Raw genomic sequence first — 12,812 nt, 5'->3', positions numbered from 1 at the left:
TTAAGCTGAGGACACTGGGGTGTGATGGGGCTGCTCTGTGCTGCTGGACTAGGAGAGGTTGCAAGTTATGGGAAGAGAGAGGAGGAAAAAAGCTGCGTGTTAGGCTCCGTTGAGAGTCATGCTGCATGTGAGGCAAGACTGGGGAGTGTGTGGATGTGTGTGTAAAAGCAGCTAAATTCATGTATGTCATGAGAATTTTTATACAAACGAGCAGAAACCAGGATTTGTCATTGAGTAAACTGGTTGACTGCAAGGACAAGCAGCTGCAGGACAGGGAGTAGAGCTCCTCCTGTGGCTGGAAGGGCAGGGTCTGCCAAGGCTTGAGCACTTCAGTGTCTCCCCCTGCTCCGTTGGCTATGCTGGCAGCAGGCTGGTGGGTTGTTCACAGGCATGGATTTTGTCTGTTTTAATTTACCCTTTCACTTGCTGCAAACCCTACTTCTTCATGTGTCCCTAAACCTGACAGTAGCTATGGCAGTGCGAAGTCAGCTAAAATAACCTCTTAATTCCTTGCTGGGGTTTGTCTGCAGAGGGGCTGTGATGGCCGAGGAAAACATACACTTTGTTTATAAGTTATGAACCTCAGTAAAGCATTTCTCCGCTCCTCTAGGAAGCCTTTTCACACCATGTGTGCTGTGGTGGTGTGAGTTTCAGAAATGGCCTCTGAGACAAGTATCCAAATCCCCTTCCCCCACTGGTGCATTTCCAGCTCTGAAATACATGTGGCAGCCCTGTCTGCTGGGGATGCACTGTAGGTAAACAGCAGGCAACTGGGAGGGAGTTACTTCCTTCCTGCTTCCAGTTGCTTAGCTCAGGCATGGGATGAGAACCACCTGAGAGTGAGAGAGAGAGAGACTTGGAAAACAGATGTGCAGAAGTTGGTGCAAAGGGAGAAGATTTTCTAGCTGAAACGGGAGGTGAGGTGAGTGAGAGAAGAGCATCTCTATTAGAGAGGAGAGACAACTGAGAGCAAGAGCATAGGAATGGAGAGAGGTCGAGGAGGAGGGGCCCTCTGGATGGTGTCTGCTTTGTCAGCAGGCCAAGAACTGATGAGGTAAAGGGAGATTTTTGCCAGAGGCTTAGAGAGCACTGTACTGAGTGCCTGGGATGTGCTGATGACTTCTGCTGTGTGCGCAGTGAAGGAAAATCAAATCCTCAGTTCGCAGCTCTGCTGTTACATATCCCAGCTTCTCTGCATGTCTCTGCATGGGCAGAATACATGTGTGTACTTGATCCTGGCTCTCACCAGCTTCTTCAGAGAGCATAGCTGACTCCTGTCTGTCTCTGCAGAGGAGCCACTGGCAGCAACAGCAGGAAATTACCTGATAAGCACAGCAGCATTTACCTTACAGTATTTGTTTTCTCTTACCTGCAGTTCATGGCACAGGGGAAAAGCCGGGAGCAGCTCTCCTCCATCCACAGCCCACCAAGCCTGGCAGGTCAGCTGGATACCATGCTGGGAAGTCTTCAGTCTGACCTGAATAAACTGGGTGTAGCTACAGTTGCCAAAGGTGTCTGTGGAGCCTGCAAGAAGCCTATTGCTGGGCAGGTGAGTTGAAGGTGCTGCCTCATTGCTGAACCTTGGACTGCAGCTGGGAGTAGTGGGGAGGGCTGTTTCGTGAGGCTGAAGAGACTGGAGATGCTGGAGAAACTGAAGTACTCTATTTATCCACTGGCTAGGTACGCTGTAAGCTCCTCCAGTGACCTCTACCCTGCCCCTGAGGGACTGCCCTTTCCTGAGATGATAGGTAATTCAGTTTTCATGCTACCCCAGTCCAGGGCTCACTTGAGTAGTAGAACTTGTCATTCTTGCTGACCTCCAGCTGGTATCTTGTCATGTGGTCTAGGGGAGGAAGAGATAGAGTTGTTCTCCATAATTTGTCTTCCCAACAGGTAGTTACAGCCATGGGGAAAACCTGGCACCCTGAGCACTTTGTCTGCACCCACTGCCAGGAGGAGATCGGGTCTCGGAACTTCTTTGAGCGGGATGGGCAGCCCTACTGCGAGAAGGACTATCACAACCTCTTCTCTCCACGCTGCTACTACTGCAATGGGCCCATCCTTGATGTGAGTTCCTTGGAGGAATCATGGTGCTGGCAAGTTGCTGCAGGCCTAGGTGTTAAAATTCCACTTCATCCATGTATCCTGGGTGGAAGATTTTGTTCAGGAATTTCTGTATTTGTTTTGTCTTTGCTTTGAAAGGGAAACAACTTGGCACAGTCAAGTTCTTACACTAGTCAGTGGAGTTAGTCCCTCTTATCTTTGCTGAAGTTCCTTCAGAACTCCACATTGCTCCATCATTCTGGTAATGATTCCTCAGCTTTTGTTGTTGGTAGCCTGTGGTAACAGGCACCAGGGCTGGTCCTGAGGACTGGGTGGGGCCCTGTGTAAGGGAGGAAGCAGTGCCCAAGATCCTTTTAGGGTAAAAAAAAGTGTGCAGTGGGAAAGTCTGAATGAGCCAGAGGCAGGGGTGAATTGACTCTGCTCTCTAAAGGACAGTCTATTGTAATGCTTGCTCTTGTCAGCACCAACATTCATGTGTTCTCCCCTCCCTCCAGCCCCCCCTTACTCACCTCCAAGCTGAAGCCATCATTTACATGACCTGCACTTTGTGTTTTCTTCTGAACAGAAAGTGGTGACGGCTTTGGACAGGACATGGCACCCTGAACACTTTTTCTGTGCCCAATGTGGAGCTTTCTTCGGACCTGAAGGTATTGCTGGTTTATGCAGGGGGAAAACAGTCTCCCCCCTGAACTGCAGACAAGGGCGTAAGGCAGAGCTGCTGCTGGAGGGACAGCCTGAGGCATCACAGGGGAACCACTGGAGTTCCAAGGGAGCTGTTTATGGGGGAAGGATGCTGCCAGTAATCATGGCTTCCTCCTGGGAAGGAAGAACGTGCCTGGGATGGGATGGGAAGGGAACAGAACAAGGAACAGCTATAGCTTCTGTGTGTGTTACCAGGGGGAAGGATGATCCTACCCATGCAGGTTACCCTGCACAGCTTGTGTGGCTGCAGGTGAAGATGGGGAGCTGATCCCTTTGCCTCTCCTCTCCTTTGACAGGATTTCATGAGAAGGATGGCAAAGCCTACTGCCGCAAGGACTACTTTGATATGTTTGCTCCCAAGTGTGGAGGCTGTGCCCGGGCTATCCTGGAAAACTACATCTCTGCCTTGAACACCCTGTGGCACCCTGAGTGCTTTGTCTGTCGGGTAAGAAACCCAAGGTCCTTTGCTGCTGCCATACGACCCCTCTTGTTTCCACCCTGAGGCATCTGGTCCCATATCAGGGAAAGGCATCTGTGGGATAATGAAGGGCAGCCAGCCCCACAACTTAAAAACCAAACACCTTCTTGTTCTCTGCCTGTTTACATTAAACTTTTGAGTTGCTTTGCTCTTCCTGTTCCCAGCTGCAATTACGGGCTCCTGCAGCAGCTCACAGATAAACAGAGTTATTTTCTGTGACCTTTAAATACTTACAAGCTAAGCTGCTCTCTGAGCACTTGCCTCAGCAATCAGATCTTGAGGATCTTCCTCCCATGCTCCATCTGACAATGTAAACTAATGAGACTGACCTTGTTCAGACAAACATGCAAATCGGTGAAATAGTGGCAGGCTCCATACAGCAAGCATAGTAAACAGGAATATTGCAGATTAAATACTTGGCAGTCTTTTAGAGAGCATTGCAAATATTAACTCTCACAGTCCCCAAGAGATGAGCCAAATCAACCACTGTTTCGTAGAGTGGGAGAGAAAGGCAGAAACCAGATCAAGCAGTCAGAACCACAGCCTGCTGATTCCTGGTGTGATGCTCAGAGCAGACGGTCACCAGCCTGTTGGGACTGTCTGGCGCTCCTGCAGTGGTGTGCAGTGAAAGAAGCAGAAGCCGTGCCTGACTGGGGCTAGGGCGTGGGGAGGGGCTATGCTTTCTTGTGCAGAGATTGAGACTTCATCAAGCAGTTTTGTTTTCCTTTCCCCCTGCTGTGGCCTGAATTAGTGGGGCCAGCACAGATTTCTTCCAGGCCACAAGATGTGATTCTCTTCCTGTTTCTGCTAAAGCAGAGCAAACTTTTCAGCTGACTGAGGGAAAAGACTGTTCACTGAAATAACTGTCAGCATTAGTAAAATCTTGGACTCACTGCAGGCAAACTGCATTCCCCCAGTATTGCAAGTGTTCAGCTGCCTATGCTGTTTGTTGGACTCCTGTCCACACGCTGGGATCCAGTTGTGTGTGATACTCAGTGTCCTCCCTGGGGAAGAGGACAGCAAAACCAGGAGTCAGGAAACTGGCTTTTCCTCTGGGTCTTGGTGCTGATATATTTGTAAGATCTGGTGGTGTCCTCAACTCTCTCCCTTACTCTGCTGCCTCAGTTTCCCACTCCCACAAGGAGAGGAGTCTCCCCAGTCTGGTGGGTGCTTCTGTTGCAGGTTCTGCAGTGAAGTGTTCTCAGCTGCCTGACACTGAGGGGGAGGGGCAGCTCTGGACACTTCTTACCACATAGCTGGTGTATGCTCTTCCCCATATCTTTTCAACATCAGTAGCACTGTAAAACAAACAGTTTCTCCCAGCAGTGACCCATGTGTAACTGGTGGAAATGTTTCAGGCTTGACAATCCTTTGCAGACTGTACCTGTCTAATGCCAGCCATTCTGGAGAGGTTACTCATAAAGATTAATTGTGCCTGATTTTCTCAGCTGGAACCAGTCCCACGCTCATAAGGATTCTGCTGCATGAAAGCCTGAGTTGGTCCTTGCTTCTCCTTGCGCTTGTGGGGAAGCTGGAGTGAGGAAAAAAAAACCAGGCAAAGGTGCTGCAGTGTTTCCCATTTCAGGGGAGGAATGCTCTCTTTTTTCCTGGCTGGATATATCTGGTAGCTCATTCATAGTATTTTCTTTGTAGAAGTGAAGCCAGCTGGGCAAAGGAGCTGGTTAATTCCCTTGCTTGTGTCTGTATCTGTCCATTTCTCAGACTTTTTTGGGAAGCTCTTTGCAATGGGCAGAATTTGGCCCTGGATAACAGGACAGTGCTGAAAGGCAGCAGTTCATCTGCCCACAGCACAGTTGGGCTGTGCCATGGAGCAGAGGACACTTGTGGAGCTGCCCCTCCGCACCACTCCAGCTTCTCAAACAACCTGTCCCCTTTGCTTTGTCCTGCTGCAGGAATGTTTCACCCCGTTCATCAACGGCAGCTTCTTCGAGCATGATGGGCAGCCCTACTGTGAGGTGCACTACCATGAGCGCCGTGGCTCGCTTTGCTCCGGCTGCCAGAAGCCCATCACAGGACGCTGCATCACTGCTATGGGCAAGAAATTCCACCCCGAACACTTTGTCTGTGCCTTCTGCCTCAAGCAGCTCAACAAAGGAACCTTCAAAGAGCAGAACGACAAGCCCTACTGCCAGAACTGCTTCCTCAAGCTCTTCTGTTAGAGGCACCATAGATGGGCGCTAAAGCATCTTTCTGCCACCCCCTTGTCAGTTCTGTCTCTCTGAACATTACTGTGATTTAGGATCCTTACCAGGCAGGGGAGGAGGGGGGTGGGGGGTGGGGGGTGCTGCTATGGAGAGGCAGTAGATCCAGGGATGAGATGGTCCATTAAACTGGAAACGCCCTTGCTGTGTCTCAGGAGAGAGAGGCTGAGATCCCTCATTATGCTGTGTGTGTGTCTGTGTGTGTGACTGATAGCTGAGGTTAGCTCGAGGGCTCCAACAGGGAGATTTTCCCAGCCCCCTCCTGGCAGCAGGAGGCTTTGCCAGTACATTTCAGCCTGTGTCAGCTCTCTGAGCAAATCGTGACACTTGCAGGCAACACAACCCTCTGCTTTGACACCTCCTTCTCAAGCTTTTGCCTGCACGTGTGTAGGGTGAGCGACAGCACAGCGAGGGCACCCTGTGGCCTCAGTGCCACTCTGGCTCTGCTCACAGAGTCACATGGTGTGTGTGACTTCCTGAGACTGGAGCATCAGCACAGGCAGCCAAGACCCTGCAAGGGTCTCTCCAGTTCCATTACACTGTAAGGCGATAATACCACTTGCTCTTTTTTTTTTTTTTTTTTTTAAACTAAGAGGAATCAAGATGTTACTGTGTGGGGTGTTTTTTCTTTTTTTCCCTAGTTTGTTACTCCTTATCTCAATGCCTTTTTCTCAGCACACTGGAGCAGGAGGTGGGGCAAGTCTCGACCATCCCTCAGCACTGTTGTGCTCTGCTGTGCGGACAGCCTGTGCCAGGCAGCTCCGTAGGCACCCAGGCCAGCTCAGGGCATCTGCTCCCCTCACCTACTGCTCCTGAGAGAGAGGAAGAGGCATCACCCCTTCTTTAAACACAGGTGCAGAGAGGTCAGCAGCCTTTTTCATCCATCCCTGTCATGAGTGAGTGTGACGTGCGTGTGTTTATCTGGCCTGAAACTCTCCCATCTATCAGGGCCTGAATCTGTCACAAGACTGGGGAGAAGGAAGGGTTTAAGAAGCCAGAAAAAAAAATCTGAAATTTATATCCTTTCTTCTTCCAGTTTGCTAATGAGACCTATCAGCTCCTTAGTATTTCCCTTTTCTGTACTCTTGTTAAACGTGTTCTACTGAGAGATGCTACAGCAATAACCTTTTATATTGACTGTTACTGGTATAACAAGTCCTGGGGGTCAGGTGTGCATGACACACTTGGAGTTTTACTATCAAAGTGAATACTGTATCCTGTCTTTGATAAGAACTAGATTTCTACACTGATTTTGAATTCATATCTAATTTACTTTTAATCCTCTTATACAGAAATTGTTTTTGAAGTGATTTTAAGAAAGCAACTTTTATATCAAGCTGTGCTGTTCTAGACAGTGCCAGTTGTGCTGGCTTACTACATCTGTAACCTCAATGCTTTGTTAAGCCTAACTAACATTCACTATTTCCTTTTTGTTGCGGGTTGGGAGGGCTGGAATCTATGGGGAAGGGAATGTGACTTGTATTTTTTTTTCCCTAGCAAAGGCAGGTGAACTGTGAATAGGTTTGGGGTTTTTTTTTTTCCTCCTCTGGGTCACCTAAAAGTGTGATTCTGGTTTTTATTGTAACCTATAAACTGCTGTATTTGAATCACCTGCTGTTCTCCCAAAGCCGAGCTTCCAGGATGTTAAGAGTGAGTCTTAATATGATGCTATGGGAGAAGGAGCTTAGACCTTTGCCCTTGGCTTCTCATCTTCAGCTGCCTGAAACCAGAGCAGGGTTAATTGGGGAAGGGGCTCCTTTTCTTTTGTGGAAGAAAGGTCTTGTGACTGAGGAGAAGACACTGGGAGACAGACTCTCTTCCTGACTAGCTGTGCAACTTTGGGCAAGGTTACTAAACCTTACCGTGCCTCAGTTTCCCCATCTGTAAAATGGGGGCAGTTTAGCCTGGATTTGTGAGGTTATTCTGAGGCCTAGTTCATGTTTGCTAAAGCACTTTTAGGTCTCTGGCTGGAGGGTGCTATGGAGAGGGAAGTATTGCAGTGAAGTTCCCGGTGGCCATTCTGTGGTACCAGCCCTGGAGTGGTGTTTGGAATTACTGCTCGAGAGAGCTGCTGCCATTGCAGCACAACACAACCATTGGCATCCAGTTGTGTTGTGCAGCTCGGCAGGTGCATTATAGGGGTCCAGGGGCAGCTGTGTCAGAAACCAGCCCTGAAAGCCTGGGTCACTGCCCCATGTAACCTCATTGCAGTGCTGCCCTGCTCATGTCACTGAAACTGTCCCACTGATTGCTCCTGACAAACAAACCTCACTCAGTGTGTGGGTGGGAGGCCAGAGAGAGCTGTGGGAGCACTAGAGCTGTGTCAGCTGGGCTGAGCACAGCTCTGGGAAATTCTTGAGGCAAGAGTCCTTATGCATTTGCCTTTTCATCTTGTGAGTCTATTTGACTTAAAATGGATGCTCCTAAGCTGCCTGTGTTTATCTCGCTGGAAAGATCAACTTCCTTGGTGCTGCTGAGGGGACACACAGCCGTTTTGTGGAAGTGCTGGAGAGGCGTGAGATGTTTTTGGCACTGCCACTTTGTGGGACACCTGCAAACTGTGTAATCCTGTGCCTCTCTTTCCCTGTCTGCGGAGTCTTTAACCTATCTCGCTGCTAGCTGAGGCTGTGTCAGTGACACTTGTGGCACACCTGGGTGCAGGGTGCTGTGTAGGGTGCGTGGTGCTGAGAGGAGGCTCCTCTGGCCTTAGTGCTTAACTGAGATAATTTCACAGTCACCTTCTGCCTTCATCTGGTGTCTGACATGCTGGGATGCCACACTGATGCTACTCTGCCAAATAACGCCTTGTGGTGGCTGCCGCCACTGTGGGTGTCCAAAATGCCTGTTCGTTCACTGCAGATGCGGTTTTAGGGTAGCACAGCCGCTGTTGGGGTGCGGGGGTGCGAGGGCTGGAGATGGAGGTGCGCCGGCAGGGTCTATGAGTGCACCCCCGGGCCAGGCGCTATCCCTGGGGAAGGCCTTTCACATCATGTCCGGGCTGGGCTGGGGGGGAAGCTCTGCTGGGTCAACAATTATTTGATTCTTTCCTCCCTTGTAAACTTCTAACTCCGCTTTTTTTTTTTCCTCCATTTAAAATTGTTGCAGTTACGCCAATAAAATTTTCACCATTATTGTCACGCTTGTGTCGTGATTGTTTCCCGCCCCGTAGCTTGTGAGGGACCGGACCCAGGGCGGGCCCCGCTCTCACGGCTGAGAGGGCTCGCGAGGGGAGGGAGGGAGGGGGGGGAGGGAGGGGGGGGGGGGAGGGAGGGAGGGAGGGAGGGAGGGAGGGAGGGAAGGGGCAGTGCGCTCCTCCGGGCGCCAGGGGGCGACGCGCGCCCGGCCGCGCGTGTGTTCCTGCGGCGTTCGCGCCTTCCGCTGGCGTCACGCGCTGCCCACAGAGCGGCGGATGATTGACACTGAAGGCAGCCAATGGGCTGAGGAGGGGCAGTGCCGCGGCGCCCTGCGATTCGTCATGAGGCACGGTATAAAAAGAGACGGGCCCGCCCTGCGGCCCTTCTTTCCCGGAGCCCTCGTGGAGGTGCGGGTGTGGGTGCGGCGCGGCGTCTCCGAGGCCCGGGCGGGACTTGCGGCCACGTCGAGGGGAGCGGACCGGGACCAGGAGCGGGGTCCTGGGCCGCGGCCGGACTGTGGGGTTGGGAGCGCTGGGCCCCACGGCGGAGGGAAGGGTGGGGACCCACCTCAGCCGCTCTTCTTCCTGGCAGGTCCCAGCTCGTCTTTAAACCCACCGGGCGATCCTTGGAGCACCGCCGAGATGCCCAGGGAAGACAGGGCTACGTGGAAGTCCAACTATTTTATGAAAATCATCGTGAGTGTCGACTCGGAGCCCTCGTGGGGCGCTGCCGCCGCCGGGGCATGCTCGGGGCAGCGAGAGCCGGGCGGGCCGGGCTGCGGGGTTTTGTTAAGAGAGATAGGTGAATGCTATGGGGTGTCTGAACGAGTACCTGGCGCTAGGAAGAGACTTGAGACAGTCCAGATCAGGCCTCCTGAGAATTTGCCTCGGCGCTTGCAGACTTTTTCAGGGACGTGACTCGATGGCTGAGTGAAAGATGCAGCCGGTGGCACATCCAGCCTCACTTGGAGCTTAGCATTCTCAAACTTCTGAGAGACTTTTTTTACGTTTTAACGTGTTAAGGTTTCAATGCTGCTATGTGCACTGCTCCGAATTTCTTTTTATAGTTGCAGTGTTTCTTTTGCTATAGCAACTCCTGGATGATTACCCAAAATGTTTCATTGTGGGAGCAGACAATGTGGGATCCAAGCAGATGCAGCAGATCCGTATGTCCCTGCGTGGAAAGGCTGTTGTGCTGATGGGGAAGAACACGATGATGCGCAAAGCTATTCGTGGTCATCTGGAGAATAACCCTGCCCTAGAAAAGTGGGTAATGCTGCCTGAGGGCACTTCTGGGTCCTCTGTCTTGAAAGGAGAGGAGGTTGTCCAAGGAATAAAACTGAAAGCTGTCATCTTCCCTTCAGGCTGCTGCCTCATATCCGTGGGAATGTGGGCTTTGTCTTCACCAAGGAGGATCTGACTGAGATCCGGGACATGCTGCTGGCTAACAAGGTAAGGGAGATTAGCCCTCACTGCATGTTTAGGCTGAGATGGAATGAAAAATAAAACTGGGTCTTCACAGTGGACACCCGATTAGTAGGAGTCCTCAAGGGTTGGGAACTGTCCCCTGCAGTCTTAGCCAAACTGCTTAAGTTCAGCTGTCTCATTTGTGCGTGCCTGGGTACTGTCTACCCTCAATGAGTGTGTCACAGAGGAAGTGATCCCACAAGATCTGAGGAGAGCATTCTTGCAGCTTCTCGTCTCCGCCCTCCCAGGTGCCAGCTGCTGCCCGTGCCGGTGCTATTGCTCCTTGTGATGTGACTGTGCCGGCCCAGAACACGGGTCTTGGACCCGAGAAGACCTCCTTTTTCCAGGCCTTGGGCATCACCACGAAGATTTCCAGAGGAACCATTGAAATTCTGGTGAGTGAGCTGCGTGTTGTTGAAGCTGTTCCTTGACTGGGAGGCCTTGATTGTGGTAGCTGAGGGAGCTGTGAAGGCCAAAGCTCCCGTTAGTGCCAAAATACTGTATGAGCAGTGTGATTATTGCACTTTGGGATGTGGAAGGAGGGTGTCTGGCTTGGCTCCAGTGTGCAGCGTGGGGCGATTGAATTCTCCATCAGATTTCCAGGGGTAGGCTCTGTCAGAGGAACGTGCAGGTGAGCTACCTATAGGTAATGCAGGAAAGGTGCTGCCTTTCTCCTAGCTGATGCGGACTTGCTTATATGGTTTGGGGCTTTCTCTGCTTGTGGAGCTGAATCTGGAGTGTGTTGGTTGTGCTTGTTTGCTCCTCCAGTTCCACCATCTGTATTTGTGTCCCACTGCTTTGACGTACTGGAATTTCTTGGTGTGTATTGATTCCTTTTCCCTGATCTCCTCAGAGCGATGTGCAGCTTATCAAGACTGGAGACAAAGTGGGTGCCAGTGAAGCCACCCTGCTCAACATGCTGAACATTTCCCCATTCTCCTTCGGGCTGGTGATCCAGCAGGTCTTTGACAATGGCAGCATTTACAACCCTGAAGTGCTGGACATCACCGAGGAGACCTTGCACAAGCGCTTCCTGGAGGTGAGTGCCACAGTCCGTGTCCCTTGTGTTCTGCCTCGCTGGTCTGGGAGCCAGTGCTGCCCCAGAACAAAGCGTCCTGTCTGGTGTTTTCCATGAGGTCCTGCAGAGCCAGGAACTCTCCTTGGTTCCCCACAGAAACTGTGTGTCAGGGAGTACCTTCCTGTAGGATTCTTCATCTGAAGCTGCTTCAGAAATCATTTAAAGCCACTTGAAATCATAGAATGTCCTGAGTTGGAAGGGACGCACAAGGATCATCGAGTCCAATTCCTGGCTCTGCACGAGCAATCCTACCCTGTGCCCGAGAGCATTGTCCAAATGCTTCTTGAGCTCTAGGAGCCTTTGGGCCATGACCATTCTCTGGGGGTCTGTTTGGTGACCGACCACCCTCTCGGGGAAGAACCTTTTCTTACTATTCTACTTAAACCTCCCATGACACAGCTTCATGCCGTTCTCTCAGGTCCTGTCACTGGTCACCACAGAGCAGAGATCAGTGACATTTAAATCTTGATGCCTTGATTTCACTGGAGCTGTTACCTGTGTGTGCATTGCACACTGTCCTTTGTGTTGGCAGTGTACAAGTTGTCATCTGGCCATCCTCTGCTGTGGTTTCTAGTCCAGGTTATTTCTCAGACCACAGAAACACAAGTCCGTCTCTTCACAGGGTGTTCGTAATGTTGCCAGCATCTGTCTGCAAATTGGGTACCCAACCATTGCGTCCGTGCCCCACTCCATCATCAACGGGTACAAGCGTGTCCTGGCTGTGGCTGTGGAGACTGACTACACCTTCCCACTGGCTGAAAAGGTAATGAATGGTTGGCTCTCAGCTCTGCAGAGAGTTAGAAATGCAGCCAGGCACATTCACAGCATGTTCCCTGGTTTGAGAGGACTGGGACGTGCCTGTGTGTGGCATGTGTCTGGAGAAGGGGTGCTTGCTTCCATGTGTTGTGTACAAATGGGAGGAGAAAGCTGATTTACCTGGTGTTCCTTCTTTGGGGCTGTTACACTCAGCATAGCTGAAATGGCTGTAATGAATGGTTCTTCATATCTGCTAGTGATAAGTGGACCTCTTTGGATTCAGGCAAGCTGCAAGTGCTGTCTTTATCATTGCAAAGGTTCAGTCCTGCAAAATGTTTTGTTGCGAGTTTACATTTTTTCCCCACCTTTTGCAGGTGAAGGCCTTCCTGGCAGATCCCTCTGCTTTTGTGGCAGCCATGCCTGTGGTAGCTGAAGCAGCTGCACCTGCTGCCGCCGCCGCTGCTGCTCCAGCGAAGGAGGCAGCAAAGGAGGAGTCGGAGGAGTCTGACGAGGACATGGGATTTGGTCTCTTTGACTAACAGCAGCCACTCTATGCCTCTGTCAGAGTTGGCCCAATGGGAGAAATAAAAAGCTGTTTTACACCTTCATGTGTGCCTGCATTGATGGTGTAGTCTGCGTATCAGCTGGGGTTTGGGGAAAGTGTAACCGGCGGGGCCCTGTGCTCCAGAGCAGTGGTTGTTCCTCGGGCCGGGGCACGGCAGGTGAGCGGTTGTGTCCTGGCCCCGGGTGCTGCAGGGGAGCAGTTGTTCTCGGGGCGGGAGCGCACCTGTTCCCGGCCAGGCCCAGTAGAGGCCTTGCCCGCAGCAGGTCGGGTCAGTCCAGCTACCGCCCATCCATCCTGTTCTGTTCCCCCCGAGTGGCGAGACGGGCGCTCCCGGGACGGGTGGGCAG

The 12,812-nt window shown here is 51.6% G+C and overlaps 2 protein-coding genes across 2 annotated transcripts in view; both read left to right on the top strand.

Annotated features, from left to right (window-relative positions):
- The window catches only part of PXN (paxillin), a 46,204-nt gene extending 37,601 nt beyond the window's left edge, over positions 1–8,603 (top strand). Inside the window, 5 exon segments of the mRNA XM_032127655.1 lie at positions 1,376–1,549; positions 1,894–2,067; positions 2,630–2,711; positions 3,063–3,211; positions 5,158–8,603. Of these exon segments, the coding sequence (XP_031983546.1) occupies positions 1,376–1,549; positions 1,894–2,067; positions 2,630–2,711; positions 3,063–3,211; positions 5,158–5,424 (846 nt within the window). The 3' untranslated portion in view covers positions 5,425–8,603.
- A 332-nt stretch (positions 8,604–8,935) lies between these two features.
- Positions 8,936–12,508, top strand: RPLP0 (ribosomal protein lateral stalk subunit P0). Its single transcript, XM_032128529.1, has 8 exons — positions 8,936–9,007; positions 9,192–9,295; positions 9,690–9,865; positions 9,964–10,051; positions 10,315–10,461; positions 10,920–11,105; positions 11,767–11,907; positions 12,275–12,508. Exons 2-8 carry the CDS (start codon positions 9,242–9,244, stop codon positions 12,437–12,439), a joined length of 957 nt encoding a protein of 318 aa, XP_031984420.1. The 5' UTR covers positions 8,936–9,007; positions 9,192–9,241; the 3' UTR covers positions 12,440–12,508.
- The last annotated feature ends 304 nt before the right edge of the window (positions 12,509–12,812 follow it).

Source organism: Corvus moneduloides, chromosome 18 (assembly GCF_009650955.1).
Source record: "Corvus moneduloides isolate bCorMon1 chromosome 18, bCorMon1.pri, whole genome shotgun sequence".
In the NCBI taxonomy this organism is placed as follows: domain Eukaryota; kingdom Metazoa; phylum Chordata; class Aves; order Passeriformes; family Corvidae; genus Corvus; species Corvus moneduloides.
Note: the sequence above shows the minus strand (reverse complement) of the source record. Positions and strands in the feature narration are given on the sequence as shown.

Coding starts and splice junctions, on each gene's coding strand:
- RPLP0 (XM_032128529.1), top strand. CDS start 9,242: ATGCCCAGGGAAGACAGGGCTACGTGGAAGTCCAACTATTTTATGAAA. Junction 11,106..11,766: donor TGCACAAGCGCTTCCTGGAG/GTGAGTGCCACA, acceptor GTCTCTTCACAG/GGTGTTCGTAATGTTGCCAG. Junction 11,908..12,274: donor CCTTCCCACTGGCTGAAAAG/GTAATGAATGGT, acceptor CACCTTTTGCAG/GTGAAGGCCTTCCTGGCAGA.